At 48.1% G+C, this 23,039-nt stretch overlaps 1 protein-coding gene across 5 annotated transcripts in view; it reads right to left on the bottom strand.

The window, feature by feature from the left end:
• The window catches only part of MYO18B (myosin XVIIIB), a 248,737-nt gene that overhangs the window by 177,289 nt on the left and 48,409 nt on the right, over positions 1 to 23,039 (bottom strand). For all 5 annotated transcript variants that reach the window (XM_075898877.2, XM_075898879.2, XM_075898880.2 and 2 more), the window contains one exon: positions 21,954 to 22,098. In XM_075898877.2, the coding sequence (XP_075754992.2) occupies positions 21,954 to 22,098 (145 nt within the window). The remainder of the gene's footprint in view (positions 1 to 21,953; positions 22,099 to 23,039) is intronic.

Genomic DNA, 23,039 nt, shown 5'->3' with positions numbered 1-23,039 from the left:
AAGTGATGTCTCTGACAGTTCATGCTCCTAATGGCTTTTTCAGAGGGTTCACACTTTCAGTAATTTAAACCCACTAACATTTCAAGCCTAGGAAGACACCATTGACAACCTCAAACTAGCAAAGACTTAGGCGTGTCCTTGGTGCATTACGAATGGTTCCACTGACTTCAAGGAATCGGAGAACAGAACATAGAACCATAACACTTCGGGCAGAAGGGGGCTTCCTGGGATCATCTAGTCTATTGCCTGCGGCTGCTTGAACATACCTTTTACGCACATGTAAACAGAAACTCAGCAGTAGGTGGGCAGTTGGCTCAAATCTTCCAAAGAGGCTCTGCCGTCGGGCAGAGAGCAAGCAAAGGGAAATGTCAAGCCCAAAGGAAATTATTTTCTGAAAATTCAGAGCTAGTGAAGACAAGGGGGTGGAACGGTGATTGGAACCATACAGTCCTTGCTGCTGGTAAAGGCCAAAATATAATTTTCTTGCACCGTCGCAGAGCATCAGCATATTGGACTAACAAATGCGTTTATGAACACTGATGAGTTCATGATCAATCCCTTCAGATTCAGGATTGTCTTATACAGGCTGCGTAATTGCAGTCTCCACAGCCCTAGAGGGCATAGCACTGTTATCTCCCGCAGCAAGTAAAGCTGACATGTTTTCAATGATGGTAATTTATATCCAACAATAGTGATTCCATCTTAATGATGAAAATCAATAAGACAAGAATACCTCCTTTCAGAACTGACAAATTAATAGGTGGCTGTGACACCAAGCTGGAAGGGAAACAGCAAAGCTGCGGTGGAATGGACAGAAAAGGCAAGAGACGGACAATGTCCCACAGGGACTTATCATTGCCATGAAGGATATGTTCAACTACGTTTTCCTATAGCCTGTGGCCAGAAAGTGAATGCAAAAGGAAAGTGAAGGAATGACTCAGACTAAGTAGAAGTGCTGGGTCCAGGACAAATAGCAAAGCACCATCTAACGGATCCTTCTACTCTTCTCTGTGCACGTATCTTTCTCCCTTATTCTTGATCTGATGAAGAGCTCCAAACATCAAGGCAAGCACTCTGGTGGTGCTCAGGGACCCCAGGATGTGGGCAGTAGCTAGACTTCATTCAGGGCCGGCCCGAGCCATTCGTGCACCCCGGGCACGTGGCGCAGCCCCCAGAAGTGTGGCGCATGCACAGCCCCACCCCTGGGGCACTGGCGCATATGTGGCCCTGGCCTCAGCCCCGCCCCCGCCCAGTCCGGCAGCCCTGCACGGCGCCCCCTATAATGGGATGCCCCGGGCGGTAGCCCAGTCAGCCCGTAGCTTGGGCCGTCTCTGACTCCATTCATGCTGTAGAATGACTTCCTCAGTGGAAGCCAGCCCTTAGCCACAAGACATCCTTCTTCTCATTCTTCCATTCCTCTTTCACTCATCCTTTCTAACATACATGTCCTTGCATCACAGCACTGCAAGGTATAAGACTTGCTTCCTGGAACTGCTGAGTTAATCGGACGTGAACAGCCAACAACTGGGGGTGGGGGAGGACTGCTCAAAGCCATTACCTCACAAGCCAAGGCTCTGACACATCTGTCTTTCAAACTGAAACCTGCAAACTCTGCGCAGTTCCTCTTAGTGCCCCCTGCTACAAACTAAGGGCAAAACAGACAGATAAGCACAATGATGTACGGGCAGTGTTGTTGCAGTTGCATTGGTCCCAGGACAGATAGGTGTAATATTTATCTTGACATAACAAGATGGCTGCCTCATGTGAGGTATTTTAGAAATAATTGTATTTCTTTCTAGATCTGGTTTTTGCTACTTCATTGTGTAAGGTCTTGCAGCTACACTAAGAGGGAGAATACTCACCCTTATTAAAATGAAATAAAAGGTGTTGCTTTATAATGCATGTATTGTTTGAGGTCAGGAAATGGAACTATTATTAATATACACCAATCACGCTCTGCTTCATGCCTCACATTCAGAACATACCTGAAAAAGTGGTAAATCATTCCTGAGACACTCTTCATACTGCTATTACTTTTCACATGGAAAAAAATATTGCTTAAATGGCACCTTAATTGATTGACATATCCTGAATAAGCAAATTAATATTCGCGGAAAAGATCCTCATACAAATCTTGATCCATTTGGTCCTTTTGTCCATGTGCTGTGCCTGTTGATTTGTTAAGCAATTTTCTTTTCTATTTTCAGTCTATTCCATGTAGCACTAAGCAGGCTTTTTCCACTTCATAAATTATAAATAAAAACAGCAATGTGCAGTCACCTTGGTATGTAATCCACCGATTGTAGAACATCTGAACTTCAACACGCAAAAGGTAATTATTTCAGCCTCTTTAATATTTAAGAGTGGCAATAAGAAGCTATGTTGTCAGTCTGAGACCTGTTTACATGCATGCACACACACACACAGCATGTACACCAACCAGAGTGGCAGAAAAAAGTTATTACATCATTGGAATGGAATTCCATAGGTCTCATATTAACAGTACAACCCACTGGCATAGAAGGTAATATGGCAAAGTTATGAGATGATTCAGAGGTGATTACACTGGCACTTCTTTTTTCTGCTTTATGCAAGTGAGAATTGACTAATAAGATTTCCATCACTTTAAACCTTTCCTAAACACTAAAACCCTATTGCAACGAGTGCGGAGATTAACAGCACATAGTAGAACAGTAAAACAATGGTATTAATTTGGGCAGATTTCTGGAGCATTCATAGGGTGGTATCTGTAGAGCACTGTGGTAAAGTCATTCCACGAATTCCTGGGGAAAGCCTAAACCGAGTGGTACCACCCCAAAGGTGTGTTACCTACTGCCACCTTCTTTCACTTCTCTGGAATCAGGACACCTCTAATTCTCATCTGACAGCAGTACCCTGCCCGCTGGTGCCCCTGGAGTAAGGTGAGTTACTCATGAAGACAATAAGTTCACCAAAAATGGAACAAACTGTGACCACTCCGGGAACAAGAGAGCAGCTCAGCTCAATTTAACACTTTATGCTGCTTACTCAGAATTCCTATGCCAAGCAGCCTGTGAAAACACATGGAACGGCACTGAAAATTCAAATACAATGTCTATTCTTTAGGCTCTTTCTTCATCTGGGAAAGTTCAGCACTGTCATAATCAATCTGCTGGAGTTCAGTGTAGTGGGTCTAGTTAAGACCTGCTAAATCGAATTCAGAGAGCAGCCCCCACCAGCAGCCAGTACGCCTGCTCCTCACAAGGAGTATGGGAAGTCGATGAAAGCCTTTGCTGCCATCATCCTCCCTCTGTGGGGATGGTGGGGAAACTCAAATCAAGGTGTGTTGACGCCAGATATGTAATTAACATAAGTGGTTATGTTTCTTGATTCTACCTTCCCCTGTAGTGTAGACCTGGCAGGGGCACTTGACAGATGAGAACAGCAGTCTTAAATCCAATTGTTTTGCTGCTCTCATTGTCAGGCCTATTCAGAACCATCTGCATTCACAGAGTTCGTCTTAATTCCACAGGCAGCCTGGCCAGGACAGAGCGAGGGGGATGGCAGGCAGCAATTGGGCATTTCAAGTTGTCGTTGGTGTTTCTATAATAAAAGTTGATAATTGCATCTGAAGGAACTACTCAGAGCTGCAGCACTTTGTTCACTGGAGAAAACACTGGCCTTTCCAGCCACCTGCCTCATACCCCCATAGTTCACCCCACCACCAATATATTGACTTAATAATCGTTAATTAAGAGCCCTGAGACATCGGGAATTAGTCACGAACATGCACACCTAATATTTCCCCTCTAATCAGTTCACGTGGGAAACAATTAAAGGAAATTAGAATGTGCTTGTGGAACCAAACACCTCGCTACCAGTCTATTAGAGGAGATGTAGCCTCATTAAGAGTAGAGACAATGAGGGGGAGAGGGAAATCCCATGGAGAACCAAGAAAGCAGGGAAAACTCTAAGGAGCTGCTCCTCAGTAAGACATCTGTTTTGTGTATATAACCTTTCTTTAATTCCCTGTAGCTAGGGAAGGTCAGGCAGAGTACTGTACTACCACACTTCTGTTGACTGAACATACCCATTTTTTTCAATCGTCTTTCACAGGTCATATTTTCTCGACCTTTCGTTATTTTTGTTGCTCATCTATGGACCCTCTCCAATTTCTTCTCATCTTTCTTGAAATGTGGTGCCCAGAGCTGGACACAGTACTCCAGCTGAGGTCATATCAGCTCAGAGTAGAGCAAAAGAATTATTTCTCATGTCTTGCTCACAACACTCCTGTTCATGCAGCCCAGAATCATGTTTGCTTTTTTGCAACAGTATTACACTGTTGACTTATATTTAGTTTGCAAAACACTATGACCCCTAGATCTCTTTCCACAGTACTTCTTCTAGGCAGTCATTTCCCATTTTGTAAGTATGCAACTGATTGCTCCTTCCTAACTGGAGTATTTTGCAATTGTCCTTATTGAATTTCATCCTATTTATTTCAGACCATTTCTACAGTTTGTCTGGATCATTTTGAATTATGACCCTATCCTCCAAAGCACTTGTGGCCCCTCCCAGCTTGGTATCATCTGCAAATTGTCTATGCCATTATCAAATCATTGATGAAGACATTGAATAGAACCAGACCCAGAACTGATTCCTGTGGGAGCCCACTGGATATGCCCTTCTAGCTTAACTATGAACCATTAATAACGATTGCTTTCCAAGCATTTATGCACCCACCCTAGAGGATATACTTCCATAGTTTGTTAATGAGAAGATCATGCGAGATAGTATCAAAAGCTTTACTAAACTCAAGTTATACCATATCTACCACTTCACCCCCACCATCCACAAAAGTACATAAAAATACATACGTGGATGAAGGAGAAAATTTGTTCTCCTTAAATTCTGAGACTAAGACAAGAAGCAATGGTTTTGAATTGCAGCAAGGGTGGGTGAGGTTGGATCTTACAAAAAACTTTCTAACTGTCAGGGTAGTTAAGCACTGGTCACTGGAAATATTTAAGAGCTGGTTAGATAAACACCTAGCTGTTGCTTAGTCTTGCCAGCAGGCATGGGACTGAATTCCATGACTTCTCTGGGGCCCTTCCTGTCCTATGATTCTATAGTTCTGTGATGTTGTAGGGTTAGGATGCAAAGGGGCCAGATGTCCAGCTGGTGCAAATCAGCCAGAATTCCACTGACATTAACAAAGCTAGATCTCCAGATGGTGTAACTCACCACAGACCCACTGAATTCTGTGCTGATTTACACCAGCTTGAGATTTGTCTCACTCTGTGGACAAGGGAAAGTGAGGGCAAGAGACATAGCTGTAAAGGAACAGTGAGGAAGCAGAGTCTTCATAGAGGGTATTTGGGTTCCCGGAGCTGATCCATTGCCAGGCCAGCCAAAAGCATGTGCATACACTATGCAGAAGTAGCATGACACTCCCAGCAGTGACTCCCCCGCTTCCCAGCTGTCTCCAGAGCCCTGTGCCAGGAAGCCTTGATGCCAGCGGCTGCATTGCTGAGCTGGGACTTGGATGCCCTGCCAAAGGCGGCTGCATAAAACAGCATACTGGGCTCTAAAGGCTTTTGATTAAACTCCGTGCCTATCTGGCTTATGGGCCCTTCGATGGGAAGACACAGTGCCTGTTCCTGTTGAATTGGCTTAACATGACTGACACCCCTGCACATCCAGCTGCACCTCTGGCCAGCTCAGATGATATTAAAGGTGATAAACTGAGTAGCAGAGGCTTGGGGGAGGAGTGGTCATCAACCTGGGTGGAAAACACAGTGAAGATAGGGTCCTCGCTTGCATGCGTCAATCAGTTTCCTCAGCAATTGTTCACAGCGGCTGCATGTGCTGGGCTGGGACTTAGATGCCCTGCCAAAGACAGCTGCATAAAACAGCAACTGGACACGCAAGTAACATTGGGGGAGGGGAATGAGCTGCATGGAATGAGCTGCCTCCTTCACTCTCCCATGACTGGCAACAACTCTTCTGGTTCTGAGAGAGCTGAAAGGGGTAAGGAGGCAATTGCTGAGAGGTGTCGGAGGGGCTGCTTTGCCACTTGTCCTACAGGAGGATGTGGGGAAGGGCAGCCAGGGGACATGTCTTGACTTGTCTGGTGCAGCAGAATGTGGGATGAGCTTGGGGTGTGGATGGGGGCCATCCAAACGAGACTCAGGTAGCAGTGAGTAGGGAGAAGCAGCCAGAGCAGTCACCAGGACATCAATCAGTGTCCTGGCTTGGGTTGTGACAGCCCCTCGTGGCACAGGTGTGCAGCATGGGGGACCTGCACTGCTGCTGGGTGGCCAGGCAGCTTCTGTGACCAAGAGCCCTTCACTCAGCGGCAACAGTTAAAAACAGTGCAGCCTTTTCATGCTAATTCAGGAGCCTTGCCCCTTCAAGCTGGGATCTCTGTGCTGCACCTTGAGACCCACCTGAAATGGAGGGCTGCATCTGCTGCTCTTTAAGTGGCATTTCCTACCTACGGCGACATAGGACCTGGAGCCAGCGCTCCAGGACCTGCCCAGTCTGCTCAGAAGGAAACCAAGGTCCACGGAAGTGCTTGAGATGTGGCATCCTCCACACAGGAGAGGGGAAGGTGCTGGCACAGCATTCTCAGGTTGGGGCCTGTGACCCTGGAACCCACTCCCCTCCCAGTCTGGGGCATGGGTGCTGGTAGCTTATGGTTCATTCAGCAATGTCCATCTCAGGCATGTAGGGATGGAGCAGAGAGACATTGGCTTCTGTGGAGAGGTGGGTTTATTTTACCTTCCTGTCTCTCTGTACTCACTGTGGGAGTAGGGCTGGCAGACAAGAAGGTCGTTTCATTCTAAACATTCCATGACATTAAGAGGGATGCTTACTTAATGTTTCAAAACCCCGGCTAATTAGCATCATGTCTCTCTCGTGGTACACGCCTCTCATCTGTTTGGGAGGACTCTGCAGTTTCTGTGAAGGGAGACTTCAGCCACTATGCCAATTCATCACGTTGGCCACCTTTCTCCAGTTATTTTATGACAATGTTTAAGTGTTTATTACTGATAATGGGACTAATGCAGATCCCCACAGCTTTGGGAAGGAGGAGGGGGCAGGGCAGGGAGGGATTATCCCTGCCTGAATGTTTAAATTATTTGTCTTCCACTAAATTCTGCAGTTTATTCTCTGTTGACCCCTTGGCCAACGTGCGACCCATTAGCATGGATGTCTGACAATGGGAAGAGTTAAGAAGTGGCGTGATTAAAGAAACGAGCCATCCTGGCTGCATTTCCCTGGCTGTTTGTAATGAAGATGTCAGACTGCAGAACAGATAGTGCCAACTCTCAGGGCCAGAAGAGACAGCTTGCCCCAGCTGAGGAGCCATGATAACAATTTAAAAAAAAGTCATAGGAAGGAGAAACAATGACAATAGGAACAAGCCTCTGGAGCTGGGCCCCTCCACAATGCCAGTATCTTGGCAATAGCCCTGGCCAAGCCACAGGATTAAAGGGAAAGCTCAAATGAAAGGCAGAAAATGCCTTTCAGAGACAGAGAAATCCAGGGCCAGGAGAGGGGACCACTGCATGCAGGAAATGAGAATGGGTGCCTCAGGCCAGGCCAAGCCGAGGTGGCCAGATAGCCCTTGGTTTGGGGAAAAATATTCAGGTCGGGCGACACTAGCAGACTTATGGGCCTTACAGGAGCTGGGTGCAGCCCTACTGGGCCTCAGCTCCTGAAAAGCACCACTCAGGCCCCAGCTAGTAGGAAGGCGAAAGAACCACCCACTTACTCTCCTCTCCTCCCCCGCCCCCCCGCCCCTTTCAGGAAGGAACAGCACCTGGCTGCTGCTGTAGCTTCACTCTGCACAGGTGGAGATGCCAGACACAGAGCTGCATCTGCCCGGCCTGGTCCACACAGTGCTCCATACTCACCGTGAGGAAGGGCAGGGGACTATTGTTAGCTCCGCCCCCACCCCCTATGTAAGTTCTCAGCAGGCAGAGCTGCTTTGTGTCACAGTCCCAGGCTCCCCGAGAGACATGCCAGCAGTGGCAGCACATCCTGGATCAGGTGGGGGAGCTTCCCAGCCACAGTCCCTTCCTGCACACTCTGAATTGCAGCTGTGACACATTTTCCCCCTGGATGGAATACATCCAGCTTGTGCGGATCCATCCAGTAAATACTAGTGTAGCCATGGCTAGAGTAAGCGCGAAGCAAACCAGCAGATCTGTTGATTCTCCAGCTGCTCTTGTCCTTCTCTGCTTTTGTCCTCATGGCTCTGAAATGCTAAGATGCCCCATAGGCAAGATTCAGGTACAACGAGTACCCACCCTTTGTGTAAACACAGCAGAGGAATGCCAGAGACCCTCTGCCTTCTGTTCCCTACAGCAATGCTCTGTGTGCTCCCAACAGAGGCACTGTGTCCAGTGCCCACTCTCTGCATGGCAGGAAGGGCAGGCAGGGTGGGAGGTTCACAGAAAAGCCTTTGTCCAAACCGTGGCAATTGTCTAACCAAGGCTTCTGACCACATTTGCATTTCAGCTTTTGTTTACATGGACTTGACGTTTCAAATGTCTCAAAGCACAAACACCTCCCAAATCATGGACTTTTGCATAGTTCCCACTCAAAATCTTAGACAAATGACCCAGCCTCTGCCACAGGGTGGAAAGGCAGTGCACGTTTGACTCAGAACCAGGCCAGGGTCCATACACCTCAGCAAACCTTTCCATTACTCCATACGGAGATTCAGGTTTGGCATGAAAACCCTCAGACCCAGAGAGTTTCCCAATGCTGCTCGTTGGAGAGCTCGGCTCCACACAGCAACCCCAAAATGATGGCAGGCTGGGCAGACCACCGGGATGTTGGGATAAGGATAAATAGTCACTAGCGACAAGGGTTGAGAACATAAAATTCATGTCACTTGTGATCTAGTAACTGATCCTTTGGTACTGGCACTCCAGAGACGAAACACTGTTGCTCGCCCTGTTTCCAGCACTCTTAGGCTGTGTCTATACTGCACCCCTCTGAAAATCAGGAATAAGGGACCTTTCGGAAAAGGCTTTATTTTCCGAAAGATCCCGTCTAGACTGGCGCTTTTCTCTGGCAAAGCCCCGAGCCGGAAAAAAGTGGCAGCCATGTTTATACAAATGAAGTGGGGGATATTTAAATCCCCCGCTTCATTTGCAATTCCGACTTGTCTCATCTGCATCCCTTTTCCGGAAAAGGGGTACAGTGTAGACACAGCCTTAGCGTGGCAATCCCAACACAACAGGTGTTTATCATCACTCCTCACCAAGCTACATTCCTAGACACCCCACCGCAGCCTCAAGCTCAGGCGCCTCTGCTGCTTTTATCCTGCCAGTGGTCAAATTCTCTCTCCTGGCACATACACCCCTGCCAAAGTAAACCCAGCTCCAGTGGAAACAAACAAATGGAAGCTAATGAATCTGAGGGCCTCCCTCCTGTCAGGGCTGCACTTAGCAGCATTGCAACAAATCCACAGATGGTTTTTAAGGCCTCCCCCATGAAGCTTGTGTGGATTTGTTATTTCAGGGCATGCAGCATGAAAGACAGCCATGATCTCTCTGCAAACTTTAGCTGAGACACAGCATGCGCTTGTCCCTTTAAACAGGGCTGGATTACCCAATAGGCAGACTAAGCACATGCTTAAGGCTCAGACTTCCCCCACTGTAGGGGCTTGAGCCCAAGGAGAAGGGAGGACAGGTAGTGCATAGCCCCAGAACTTCACCAGCCCCAGGTACACCGGGAGGGCAAACAGTGTCTGACCCCAGCCTGTCCTTCCCCGCATCTCCAGAGGTCATGCAAGCTATGGTCTCCCTAGCCCTGGAGTGTGGATGAGGCTTAGCCTCAGTAGGGTTGCCAGGTGTCCGGTTTTCACCCGGACAGTCCGGGCTCCGTCTAGTTAAAAAAAACCCAGGAAATACCGGACATGTGCAATTTTCCTCTGCCACGTCTGGCGGGAGCAGGGGAGTGAGGAGAGTGGCAGAAGCATAGCGAAGGGGGCCAGGAGGGGCACTTGCCGGGCACCAGGCTGGGGTGGAAGCAGAGTGCACATTGCTCTGGCCCACGTGACCAGCAGCGACTGGGAGCTGACCACGTGATACCTCCCTCTCTCTACAATGTGAGCCGAGACAGCCGGGCTGGGCAGCAGGAGCAGACACTTTAAAAGTCAGATTGTTCCTCCGTGCCTGGCTCTGTGAGGAGGAAGGAGGAGATTTGATTGGAGTGGGGTTTGGGGGCAGTGCACTGGGATGGTGGGAAGCTAGGGGTCTGAAGCAGGGGAAGGACAAGAAGAATCCCAAGCATTGTTACAGGCTGGGGACTGAATGGCTAAGTAGCAGTTCTTCAGAAAAGGACCTGGAGATTACAGTGGATGAGAAACTGGATATGAGTCAATAGTGTGCCCTTGTAGCCAAGAAGGCTAATGGCATATTAGGGTGCATTAGGAGGAGCATTGCCAGCAGATCTAGAGATGTCATTATTCCCCTTTATTTGGCACTGGTGAAGCCACATCTGGAATATTCTGTCGAGTTCTGGGCCCCTCACTATAGAAAGGATCTGAATGCATTGGAGAGGGTCCAGCGGAGGGCAACCAAAATGATAAGGGAGTTTGAGCGCATGACCTATGAGGAGAGACTGAGGGATTTGGGTTTGTTTAGTCTGCAGAGAAGAGGGGGGATTTGATAGCAGCCTTCAACTTCCTGAAGGGAGGTTCCGATGAGGATGGAGAGAGGCTGTTCACAGTTGTGACGGATGACAGAACAAGGAACAATGGTCTGTTACATTGGGGGAGGTCTAGGTTGGATATTAGGAAAAACTATTTCCCTACGAGGGTGGTGAAGCACTGGGATGGGTTACCTAGGGAGGTGGTGGAATCTCCATCCCTAGAGGTTTTTAAGTTTCGGCTTGACAAAGCCCTGGCTGGGATGATTTAGTTGGGATTGGTTCTGCCTTGGGCAGGGGGCTGGACTTGATGACCCCCTGAGGTCTCTTCCAGCTCTGGGTTTCTATGATTCTATGATCTGCCTTCTCCAATCTGGAACTGCTCTGATTTGGGGTAGGGATATTAAATTTTGATTAACTGACTAATCGAATAGTTGATGCAATTTGCATCCCCTGCTGACCCCGGGCTCCGTGCGGAGCTGCCGCTTTGAAATGCAGCGGGGAGCCCAGTGTCAGGCTCCACATGGTGTTTCAGAGCTAATGGCAGCTGATCCCGGCCTGCACGTGGCGCTGCTGCTTTAAAAGTCTGCATGCAGCATGGGAACTCTCTAGCTGGCCCTGGACAGCATGCAGCACTACTGCTTTGAAGCACCCTCTTTTCTCCTCCCCCCTCCCCACTGCTCCCTCTTTCTCATAGAGACAGCAAGGGGTGGGGGAATGACATGACTAGCCGACCACTATGTTGATTATCCGATAAGCATTTGCTTAGCGGACAGTCAACTACTCAACTTGCCATTCACATCCCTAATTTGGGGTCCCCTCTCGACTCACTGGCATGTGTGCAAGCAGTTCTGGAAGTCAGAGAAAGCTCAAGATTATTCATGTCTCTCCGCTCCCCCCTTTTTCTCAAATTCAGCCAGCAGAGAAAGAGCCTGGCACTGGCTTTCCAACAAACAGGTTGAAATGTTTTTAGAACAGGACTTTAGCCTTAATCATTTCTCCGATGCCAACGGAAGGGGGGAGAATTGCCCCTGTGAAGTTACTCTACATGCCAAACCCAGTTTTCACCCACTGGGCTCTTCTCTTTACCTGGAGTTTGCCACAGATGCCAGCCGTGTTGGACTTTAGTTGAAATATGCTAAAGATGGCACCAAAAGATGCTGGATTTCTTGCCCTCCAAGCCACCAGTCTCCTACCTCGACATCTGATGTTGCTTTTATCACTGCAGGCCACTGCGGAGCCAGTGGTAATTCAGGTAACTGTGGGTTTGGAGCCTCAGTGGAATCACAAAAGCGTCATTTCCACATCTATTAGGGAAAGGTCACAACAGCTCCACAGCTGTACAACAGTAGCTGTCAGCTAGGCTTAAGGATTTTCTTACAGCTGGTGAGGGTAAGTCAAGCCAGGCCGTTCCTAACGGGTACAGGAAATTGGGTAATTACTGCCTGCCTGATTCTGCGACATCACCATTACCCTATTCATCTAAATGGCTCTGAGCAAAGCTGGAAACTTTCCACTGTAAACAGCAGAGAGCTATTCAGGTGTGGTTTGTATTGCTCATTTTCACTGCCAGTCACTTCTCCCTATCGGCAGTTGATAGATTGTTTCACATCAGTGGATCCAGGCACAGGGATTCTGCTTCATGCCTCCTGCGTGGCCAGGAGCAAGTCACATCATTGTGTTGTGCCTCAGTTTCCCATTCATAAAAGGAGGATGAAATTCTGATCCTGTCTGCCCCAGACAGATGTTCAGATGTTACAGCAATGCAGTCAGGCAATACGCGAATAGCCAGGTAGATAAATCTAAAGCCTAGATTTCAATATATAATCTAGGACTGTATCTTCAACAGATGTATTCAGGGGAACTAGTTGCAGTATCCCCACCCCTTCCCCCATCCTCAATGGAAACAGCACAAAAATTGTTTGGTTCAGACATGAGACCCTAACTGCTATTAGGATGCAGATATAATTCTGAACCCTAAATTCTAACTTACTCAGCATTTCGGTTCTGCATTCCAACAGGGAGCAGAATTTTGCTGGTAATCATCTCTGTGATTCACAAGAGAGTGGAAACCAGCACATTCTTCCACAGCCCCACTGCGTTTGACAAGGCTGCTGGCAGCAATGTTTTCTCATGAAACCATACAGTAATGGCCCCAATTGCAGAAAGTAGGCTTGGACCGTAAGTAAGTGGAAACATTAATCACTTTTCTGTGCAAAGCTGCACTTGATGTGTAGGATGGAACTGGACCATTTTCCTCTCTAAGGGTGTATCTAGACTACAGGGTTTTGTCGACAAAAGTGGACTTTTGTCGACAAAACTATACCCGCGTCTACACTGTCGCTGAGTTCTGTTGGCATAACGTTGACAGAACTCAGCAGTTTTGTTGACAGCTGTAAACCTCATTCTACAAGGAATAACGCCTTTTGTTGACAGAGTTCTGTCGACAGAAGGCTTTATTGCATCTGCACTGTCGTTTGCGTCTACACTCTCATGTCGACAAAGAGGCTTGCTTTGTCGACAGAACTGGATGTAGTCCAGACGCTCTTTGTCAACAGAAGCTTTGTTGACAGTACCTGTCGACAAAACTTCTGTCGACAAAAGCCTGTAGTCTAGACGTACCCGAACTGAAGAAGAAGAGAAATGCATTCTGTGCACTGAGAGGTGCCAGGCCTGGACATCTGGGGGTGTTTTCAAAGCATTCATAGACAGAAAGGAGGAGATCAAACAGCAGTCCTTAATGCCTTGCTTACTTCAGTGGAGTGCAGTTCTGGGCAGAATACACTCCTCTGACAATAAAAGGCTCTGAGCAAAGCCTAGAAAAAGTACATCTGTAGCAAATGCCAGCTGCCACAATGGGATGTTCCAGGTATAACAATCCTTTTCCTTAATTTTCGAAAAAGACAGATGCTGAGATTTTCCTCCTGAATGATCAGTGCCAGTGCCCTTTTCTAAATGGGATATGGTGGAGCAGCTGGGGCAGCATTCTCAAACAGGGCCAGTGTGTCGGTCATTCACTCCAGTCCTTAAAATCATAGAACACTAGAACTGGAAGGGACCTTGAGAAGTCATTGAGTCCCATCCCCTACCCTGACAGCAGGACCATGCACCATCTAGATCATCCCTGACAGGTGTCTATCCAGCCTGCTCTTAAATATCTCCAGAGATGGAGATTCCACAACCTCCCTGGGCAATTTATTCCAGTGTTTAACCACCCTGACAGTTAGGAAGTGTTTCCAAGTGTCCAACCTAAACCTCCCTTGCTGCAGTTTAAGCCCATTGCTTCTTGTTCTATCCTCAGAGGCCAAGGAGAACAATTTTTCTCTCATCTCCTTTGTACTTGAAAACAGCTGTCAAGTCCCTTCATATTCCCTTTCCATGCTGACCATCATCAGTGGGCTTTCCATGTCCTTACTGAACACAGGAAGACGTCAGCCCAACCCCTATCTCAGGAAACCTTTTTCCAGGCTTTTTTATCCTACTCCCAGGCTCTTCTGAATTCCTGCTGAGCCCTGCCTCCCTTCTCCCGGCAGGTTCCCAATGCTTCCCTCTCAAGGGAGCACTGGCAGTCACTCCAGAGAACTCCTCTGCCCTGTATCTTCATGACAGCCTCACTCTTTATTGAGAACTCATCCCAACCTTAGTGACATTTGATTAATGAACAACGCAGTCTGGCCCAAGGCCTCTGCCCATTAAAGGGCAGAGCACCAGGTTACGGGCCCCACCGAAGGCTATAGAACAGGGGTGGGCAATAATTTTAGAATGGGGGTTACTTCATAAATGTTTGAAGTGGTTGTGGGCCACCCCGGAAGGGCTGGTGCCTTGGACAAAAGGGATGGGGCCTCGGGTGGAAGGGGCAGAGCCTTTAAATAGCAAGAGTTGAAAGGGCTCATGCTTCCCCTACAGCTCCCAGGCAACGCATTAGCGGCAGGGTGGGAGCTGCGAGCCCTTTCATCTCCTGCTATTTAAGGGGCTCATGCCTGAGCAACCACCCAGAAAGCATGAGCCCTTTAAACAGAAGCAAGTAAAGGGCTCAGGAGTCCCCCGCGGCTGCCAGGCAATGAGTTTGTGACGTAGTTGGGGGCCGTCTACTCTAGTGGTCCTGGGCCCACTCTGTTGGGCATTCACTGGTTGCCATGTGTGTTGTGGGTGACCCCTACTGGCCTCTGTCTGTGAGCACTGCCCAGTGCGGAGTCACCCCTGCGGGCCGTCATGTCACTTAGACCAGTGTTTCTCCAACTGTGCTCCGTGGAGCCCCAGGGCTCCACAAGATATCTCCAGGCTCTCCGCGAGGTTGACAAACTGAAAACAACATATACAGTCAGTGGACCACTGGGGCTCCGCATAAATTTTTACACATGTAAAGGGCTCCAGAGCCCCAAAAGTTTGAGAACCGCCGATGTAGACAATGGCCCAACCAGTTCTCACCTGACCAGGGGAAGGGTTTTAAACAAAGGAAGGGGTGTGGCTACCCGGGGGATGTGTGTTCAGTGGTTTTGGAGAAGAGGCAGTCTTGCCTGGGCAATCATGAAGAGAAGAGGCTAAACTGAGTTCTGTGGACCCCTACCCCAAGGGGTCTGAGGCTGCCTGCCCTCTTACTTCAGTGCCCACATCGAACCCAGGCTGTGCTGTAGCTCTGAGAAGCAATACATCCTTTCTATTCTACTGGCTGCTGGAGTCACATCTTGCTGCAGACGGGGGTGCAGGGTCCCCAACGCGCCGTCACAGCGTTAGCAGTGGGGCCAGGAGTTGCAAGCCCTTTCAGCTGCTTCTATTTAAAGGGCTGGTGCCTTAGCTGCAGTGGGGAAGGTGCAAACCCTTTAAACAGAAACAGTTGAAAGGGCTCGCAGCTCCCAGCCCTCTATTAATTTGTTGCCTGGCAGCCAGGGAGGCAGGAGCCCTTTAAATAGCAGGAGTTGCACCTCCCTGGCTCCCAAGCAACGTATTGGAGGTGGGGGAGCTGTCATGGGCCGGATGAAAGGGCTAGCTGGGCTGGATGTGGCCTGTTGGCAGCCTCTTGCCAGCCCTGCTATAGAACCTAGCCAAAAAACTGCAAGCCTTGTGAAAATGGACAGATTAATAATCCTGCCTCAGATGACCTCCTTCATCCTTTTCTTTGGTTCCTGATGTTTAAACTCCGTGCTTTTACCTCAGAAACAGCCCCTGGATTTCACCTCAGACAACCACTGGAAATATGGTCATGTTTATTAATGCTGAGCTGTAGGAAGCCCTTGCCTCACAAACCGTCAATGCTGTGATTTTTATACCAGTCAGCAAAATAGACTGAACATTGGGCTGACTCCAGGCCCCCAACTGCACCTGAAACATCCCTTTTGATTAAAGCACTAATGAATTCCAGACAACATCTAAGAGGCTGGGGGTGCACAAAGGGGATTGAAAAATGCTGAGGTAAATTGGGCCCTGGGAGGCCTGCTGGCCTCTGGATGTCATTCTCATTTCCCACAAAAGGAGCATTGTGACATTTGAAAGGTAACAAGAAGAGCTGCTTTTTGTCGTTGTTGTCTTTAGAGGTACAACCTGGTCTCTCATTCTCCACCAGCGATAGATGCCGCTTGTCTATTCTGGCACACGCCTGCTTGGGCAAACCAAATCTGTGACAATCTGCAATGAAAATGATATAACGCCCATTCCCCTGTGGTGAATACAGTGTGTGGCACAAGTTAAGAGCCTTTGTCCCTGAGAGAAGGGAGGCAGCAGCAGCCGTTCCACCTATCCCACAGGGCTGCAGTGTCTGGCTGCGTACAGGAATACAAACGAAAAAGGCAGGCATGAGCTCGCTTTGGTGACGTTTCCAAAAGCAAATGATTTTCAATACATAACTTCAAAGTCCATGGGAAGGGGAGGGAAAAGATGGCTATCAGGGCAGTCAGCTTATCCACATTAAAAGACTGCCCCTCAGAGACTTCTCCTCCAACTGGCTTTGATCCATTTTTTATCCACATTTTCTTTCATTTCTCTCCTTTTGTTGACACATGACAGGGGAATCGATACAAGAGTGAGCAGAGTTGAGACATGCTCTGGTTTTTAATCTTGTACCCAAGTCAATCTGGTGAGAAGCCACACACCCTCTCTGGCCCATTAGTTACTATTCCCATGCTTGCCCAAGTAACTACAAGATTTTTCAGACACAGAGTCCCTTGACCTTAAGTCCCTTGACCTTGATTCACACGACACAGAAGTCCCTGTTGAAAGTTCTGTAAGTTTGAGGAATTCAACCCAGTTATGATAGGAGGGAGTTGTTAATGCCATCATAAAAGTAGATGTTCCACTCTGCATGTCCAGATATGGATGCCTTGTTGGCTCAAGAGCTGTGACCCTCAAGAGCTACATTGGAAGATAGGACCATCCTGCAGTCCTATGTTTGCATCAGGAAAGCTTCAATTCCAAATTGGGAGCATTCTAAAAAAAGTCAGTGGGAGAAGGACTCCCTTTCCCCCCCTCCCCCCCCCCATGTCCTGACAGGTGCAAATCTTCCCTTCTCAAACAAAGATCACTTGGGGTATGTCTACACTACCCCGCTAGTTCGAACTAGGAGGGTAATGTAGGCATACCGCACTTGCAAATGAAGCCCGGGATTTGAATTTCCCGGGCTTCATTTGCATAAGCGGGGAGCCGCCATTTTTAAATCCCTGCTGGTTCGAACCCCGTGCAGCGCGGCTACACGGGGCTTGAACTAGGTAGTTTGGACTAGGGTGCCTATTCCGAACTACCGGTACACCTCGTTTCACAAGGAGTAACGGTAGTTCGGAATAGGAACCTAGTCCGAACTACCTAGTTCGAGCCCCGTGTAGCCGCGCTGCACGGGGTTCGAACCAGCGGGGATTTAAAAATGGTGGCTCCCCGCTTATGCAAATGAAGCCCGGGAAATTCAAATCCCAGGCTTCATTTGCAAGTGCGGTATGCCTACATTACCCTCCTAGTTCGAACTTGCGGGGTAGTGTAGACATACCCTTGGATACTAGATGGAATGCCCCGTTCCATGCTCCACAGCAGTTACACCAAGTGAGGAAAGGCTAAGCAGCATTTCTTTTAAAGGATTTCTTCAGGATGCCCTTCAGAGGAACAGATTTACAAAGCGGGAAAGGAATAGGGCGAGAGAACACAAAGTTCATCCATTTAAAATAATTAATAAATGACGAATGGCATAAATTACCAAGAGATGTGTTATGACATATTGCACAGATGTCTGATTTTAAAGCAACCCATTATTAAGCCCCTATAAATTGAAGTGTGTAAATCATGTGACTCTGTCTGTAGAACAGATTAGCACACAGCTTAAATACTTCATTAGGGAAAAGACAATTTCTGTATGCAAGTTGTAATGATGTCTTTATAATCTTCTTTCACACTGTTCCTATTATAATTCAATTACATGAGACATTCAAGAGAAGCTAAAATAGTCGCTCACTGAACTTGTATCTCCGCACAACCACTGTAGGATTCTGTGAGCCAGGATGGATAATTCCTCCAGTGACCATGGCTCTCCTCTATTGGCAGCACTGGCAAAATGTTAAGGAATGACAGACACTGCAATTTGGGATGAGGAGGAACAGCTAACTTCATTGCCAAAGACATGGACCATGAATGGAATACTGTATAAGCTCAGTACAAACCATTCAATTCCTTACATTGGTTCTCCCAACCATGGCACAACACTGGAAGGGAGACAAAAGGCTGGGGGGTTAGTCAGTGTAATGGGTGGGTCTCGCAAAACCTGGTTGTAAAAATACATGGGATTTCTCTGGACCTCTTGATGAGCCCGATGTCTGTGTTTGGTAGGGGTGAACAAGAAACTGAAACATTCCAGAAAATCTTTGTGCCTTCCCCTCTCCCACCTCATAATCAATATTCAGGTCCCAAATCACTAAAAAGGAACCGCAGCAAAGGCTTTTGAGGAGGTGATACTTTCTGAATGCATAAGTCAGATGATGCGGCAAACCGCTGGAGAAATATGGGGCAACTCCCCAGGTAGTGTAAATCTGTGTCGCTCCACGGATACCGGTATTGAACTTCAGGGGAGCTTTCCTCTGAATCACAGTAGCTGAGAACCTGGGCTCTTAGTTCTATGCATGTCACAACTTTGTAATAAAGGCCATTCATCTTGCATACTCCCATTGCTTTGAGCGTGGCATGTGTCTGCCTTTGAACATGCTTAGGGAAGGGATGAATGACAGCAATAGAAGTAAAAAACAGGACTATGTAGCACTTTAAAGACTAACAAGATGGTTTATTAGGTGACGAGCTTTCGTGGGCCAGACCCACTTCCTCAGATCAAATAGTGGAAGAAAATTGCCACAACCATATACAGGCAGTCCCCGGGTTACGTACAAGATAGGGACTGTAGGTTTGTTCTTAAGTTGAATCTGTATGTAAGTCGGAACTGGCATCAGCCGCTGCTGAAACTGATCAGTTTCAACAGACGCTGAATCTGGACACCAGTTCCACTTACCTACAGATTCAAGATAAGAACCCCAGGCATCCCCAAGTCAGCTGCTGCTGAAACTGATCAGCAGCTGATTCCAGGAAGCCCAGGGCAGAGCAACTCTGCCTTGGGCTTCCTGTAGTCAGCTGCTGGTCAGTTTCAGCAGCGGCTGACTTTGGGACGCCTGGGGCAGAGCAGCTCGGGTGCTGCTGGCTTGGTCCAGTAGCGCGGCTGCTCCTCGGAGCTACTGGACCAACCCAGCAGCACCCCAGCTGCTCTGCCCCAGGCATCCTGATTCAGCCGCTGCTGAAACTGATCAGCAGCTGAATCAGGACGCCTGGGGCAGAGCAGCTGGGGTGCTGCCGGGTTGGTCCAGTAGCGCCAAGAAGCGGTGCTGCGGGACCAACCGGCAGTGCCCCACCTGCTCTACCACAGGCCCCCGGCTTTGCTCCACGTCTCCCTGGTCTGCTGGGGGGCGGGCACTAGCTGCGTCCCCCCCAGCAGACCAGGGAGACGTGGAGCAAAGCTGCGGAGGACCCGGGCCAAACCGTGGCGTTTCCAGATCAGCGCCGCGGTCCGGCCTGGGTCCTCGGGGCTCTGCGCAGCGTCTCTCTGGTCTGCAGACCAGGGAGACGCTGAACAGAGCAGCGGAGCACCGGGGGCTGGACCCGCGCCGCTTCCAGCTGATCTGGAAGCGGCGCGGGTCCAGCCGCTCTGTTCAGCGTCTCCCTGGTCTGCAGACCAGGGAGACGCTGCACAGAGCAGCGGAGCACCCGGCTGGACCCGCGCCGCTTCCAGATCAGCTGGAAGCGGCGCGGGTCCGGCCCCGGGTGCTCCGCCGCTTTGTTCAGCGTCTCCCTGGTCTGCTGGCTCCCCCAGCAGACCAGGGAGACGGGGAGCAGCTTTTCTTGCCCCGGAGAAGGCGGGTGGCGGGACCAGGTGTCCCGCTGCTCTAGTTCTCCGGGGCGAGAATCCCCGTTCGTAACTACGGATCCGACATAAGTCGGATCCGCGTAACTCGGGGACTGCCTGTATACCAAAGGATACAATTTTAAAAAATGAACACATATGAAAAGGACAAATCAAATTTCAGAACAGAAGGGGGATGGAGGGGGGGAAGGGGGGGAGGTAAATGTCTGTGAGCTAATGATATTAGAGGTGATAATTAGGGAAGCTATCTTTGTAATGGGTAAGATAATTAACATCTTTATTCAAATTTGAGTGTAAAGTGTCGAATTTAGGCATGAATGACAGTTCAGAGGATTCTCTTTGAAGTGAAGTCTTAAAAGATCTTTGAAGCAGGATGCAGGTAATCAAGTCGTTGAGACAGTGTCCTTTCTGGTTGAAATGACAAGAAACTGTTTTTTCTTTGTGATCCTGTCTAATATCTGTTTTGTGGGCATTGATCCTCTGGCGAAGTGTCTGAGACATTTGTCCAGTGTACATAGCGCATGGATATTTTCGGCACATGATAGCATAAATTATATTTCTGGATGCGCAGGAATATGTGTTCTTGATCTTATAACTCACTTGGTGGGGTCCAATAATGGTATCAGCAGAGTGAATATGTGGACAAAGCTGGCAACGGGGTTTGTTGCAAGGGAAGGTACCAGGGTTGGTATTAGTGTGGTATGTCCTGTGGTGGTTGGTAAGAATCATCTTGAGGTTAGGTGGTTGTCTATAGGAGACTATGGGTCTGTCTCCCAGAGCCTCTTGGAGTTTAGTATCCTGTTCCAGTATAGGCTGTAGTTTATTGATAATGCGTTGGAGAAGTAACAGTCTAAGGTTTAGTTCAGGGGTTTTCAAACTCTGGGTTGCACCTTGTAAGGGCAAGCTGCTTGCTTGCTGTGAGATGAATTATTTACCTGTGCCTCTGCAGGTACAGGTGATCGCAAATCGAGGCCAACAAGAAGTGTGATCATCGGTACCCGCAGAGATGCAGGCAAAAAAAGCATCTTGAGGCCAGCTAGCAGTTTGCCCTTACAAGCCACAACTCTACGTTTGAAAACCCAAGTCCATGCTGCTATCCAGAGCATAATTTCTCTAAGCCAAAGACACAATGTGATGGACCCTGTAAGCCTGACTTGCCACTCACCCAAACTGAAACCAGCATAATGCTTTGGATTTAAACTGTGTGAGGGGAGACCTGGGCCCTGTTCCAAAGCCTGCCCACTGACATTGCAGGGAGGCTGAGAGCACTGTTATCTTGGTGTTGCTATGGATATTTACAAGAGAGACGGCTTTGTTATCTAGTATCTGTGGTTTGTGTTGGGCCTTATCACCCTACCCCAGAGCCCATTCTTTCTTTGCCTTGAGACAGTAACATCTGTTCAGTCGCCTGCAAGCCAATGAAGTCTGGGAGACAAGATGATCTTCATTCTATCCCAGTTCAGATCAGCACTCCCATCTCCACTTCACCTTCCTGTCATTGTGACCTCAGCATTAGGAAAGCAGGAAACTCACAGAAAGACCAGCATGCAGAAACAGAGGCGGCGGCGAGCTAGACTGTAAGGGGTGCACTTTGATTTGTCCTTTTCATATGTGTTCATTTTTTTAATTGTATCCTTTGGTATATATGATTGTGACAATTTTCTTCCACTATTTGATCTGAGGAAGTGGGTCTGGCCCACGAAAGCTCATCACCTAATAAACCATCTTGTTAGTCCTTAAAGTGCTACATAATTCTTTTTTTGTTGTTGTTACAGCTACACCAAACTAACACGGCTACATTTCTATCACAACTTTTTCTCCCATGTCAAATTTTGAATCCCTTGGGCTGCCTTCTCCCTCCTCTTCCAAGAGCAGCCAGGTAAGGGTTGTAGGAAAACCAGGAAGATAAAAGGTACAATCATTCCTTTACCTTTACATGCCCCTGCTGCTCCTAGGTGGTAGATCCCTGCTAACACGCGCCAAATGGCACTCTGTTCATCTGCCGTGATTCCCAAAGTCTCCATAGCAGCTTGAAGTTGGACAAATGCTGCAGAGGCCTTCTGCTTCTCTTCAGTCTAACAAGGGGAACAGAAACAACAGGAGACTCTTAATTGTCTCTAAATGAGAGCTGGGGATTCTCGGGAAACACAATACTCAGACTCTAGTTAGAAATTAAAAAGGGCACCAAGAGGCCAAGAGAGGAAATTATGGAAAATTACTAGCACTGCTTGAACATTTTTCAACCAAACATTTTTCCCTTGGAAAATGAAATTTTCTCCTAACTGAAGTTGTCCATGGACCATGTTGTTTTGGAGAAAATTTTATTCTAGGAATAGAAAAACTGAAAAAAGGGCATTTGGATCAGGCCCTTTTGTTGAAAGAGAATGTTTTGATTTTTCACATTGAAATGACTCTGTTTCAAAATGTATTCCATAAATAAGAATATAAATATTTTTGCAAGTTGGGATTGAAACAAAACTTTTCAATTTTATCCAAACAAAATGTTTCAGTTGATCCAAAATGGCATCGTGGGGGAAATTTTGGATTGTTTTTACTTCAGTCTCAATCAGAATGGAAACCAATTTCAAAGTGAAATTCTGAGTGTCGACAAGCTCTAAAGAGCATGATTAGTGGTGTGTGCAGCGATGCGTATCATACCGTGGTGCCAAAGAAGCAGTTCTCCTGTACTCATTCTCCTTTCCAGGCCAAAGAAAGTTTCATGAACCCAGCCCTTTCCCTGATAATGATTCTGCACATTTAGTCATGCCTTGGGTGGTCACATCACATTCAGTTCAGGAGGTACAGGCAGGAACGGTGCCAACCCCACAGCAATTCCTGATCTCTTGGATTTTATTGTCGTGTTGGTCTTCATCTCAGACTGACTCTACTGCCAAATTCTGAGCAAACTAGGCACGAGAGTTTTTAATGGAACTTGGCCGCAAACACCAAGCTCAGCATGTTAGCACCAAGCTCTCTCTACCCCTTCCCTCCCCCTCCTGCCCCCCGAGTATGAAGA

Source organism: Pelodiscus sinensis, chromosome Z (assembly GCF_052426305.1).
Source record: "Pelodiscus sinensis isolate ZL-2025 chromosome Z, ASM5242630v1, whole genome shotgun sequence".
NCBI lineage: Eukaryota > Metazoa > Chordata > Testudines > Trionychidae > Pelodiscus > Pelodiscus sinensis.
This window is presented reverse-complemented; position numbering and strand designations above follow the sequence as displayed.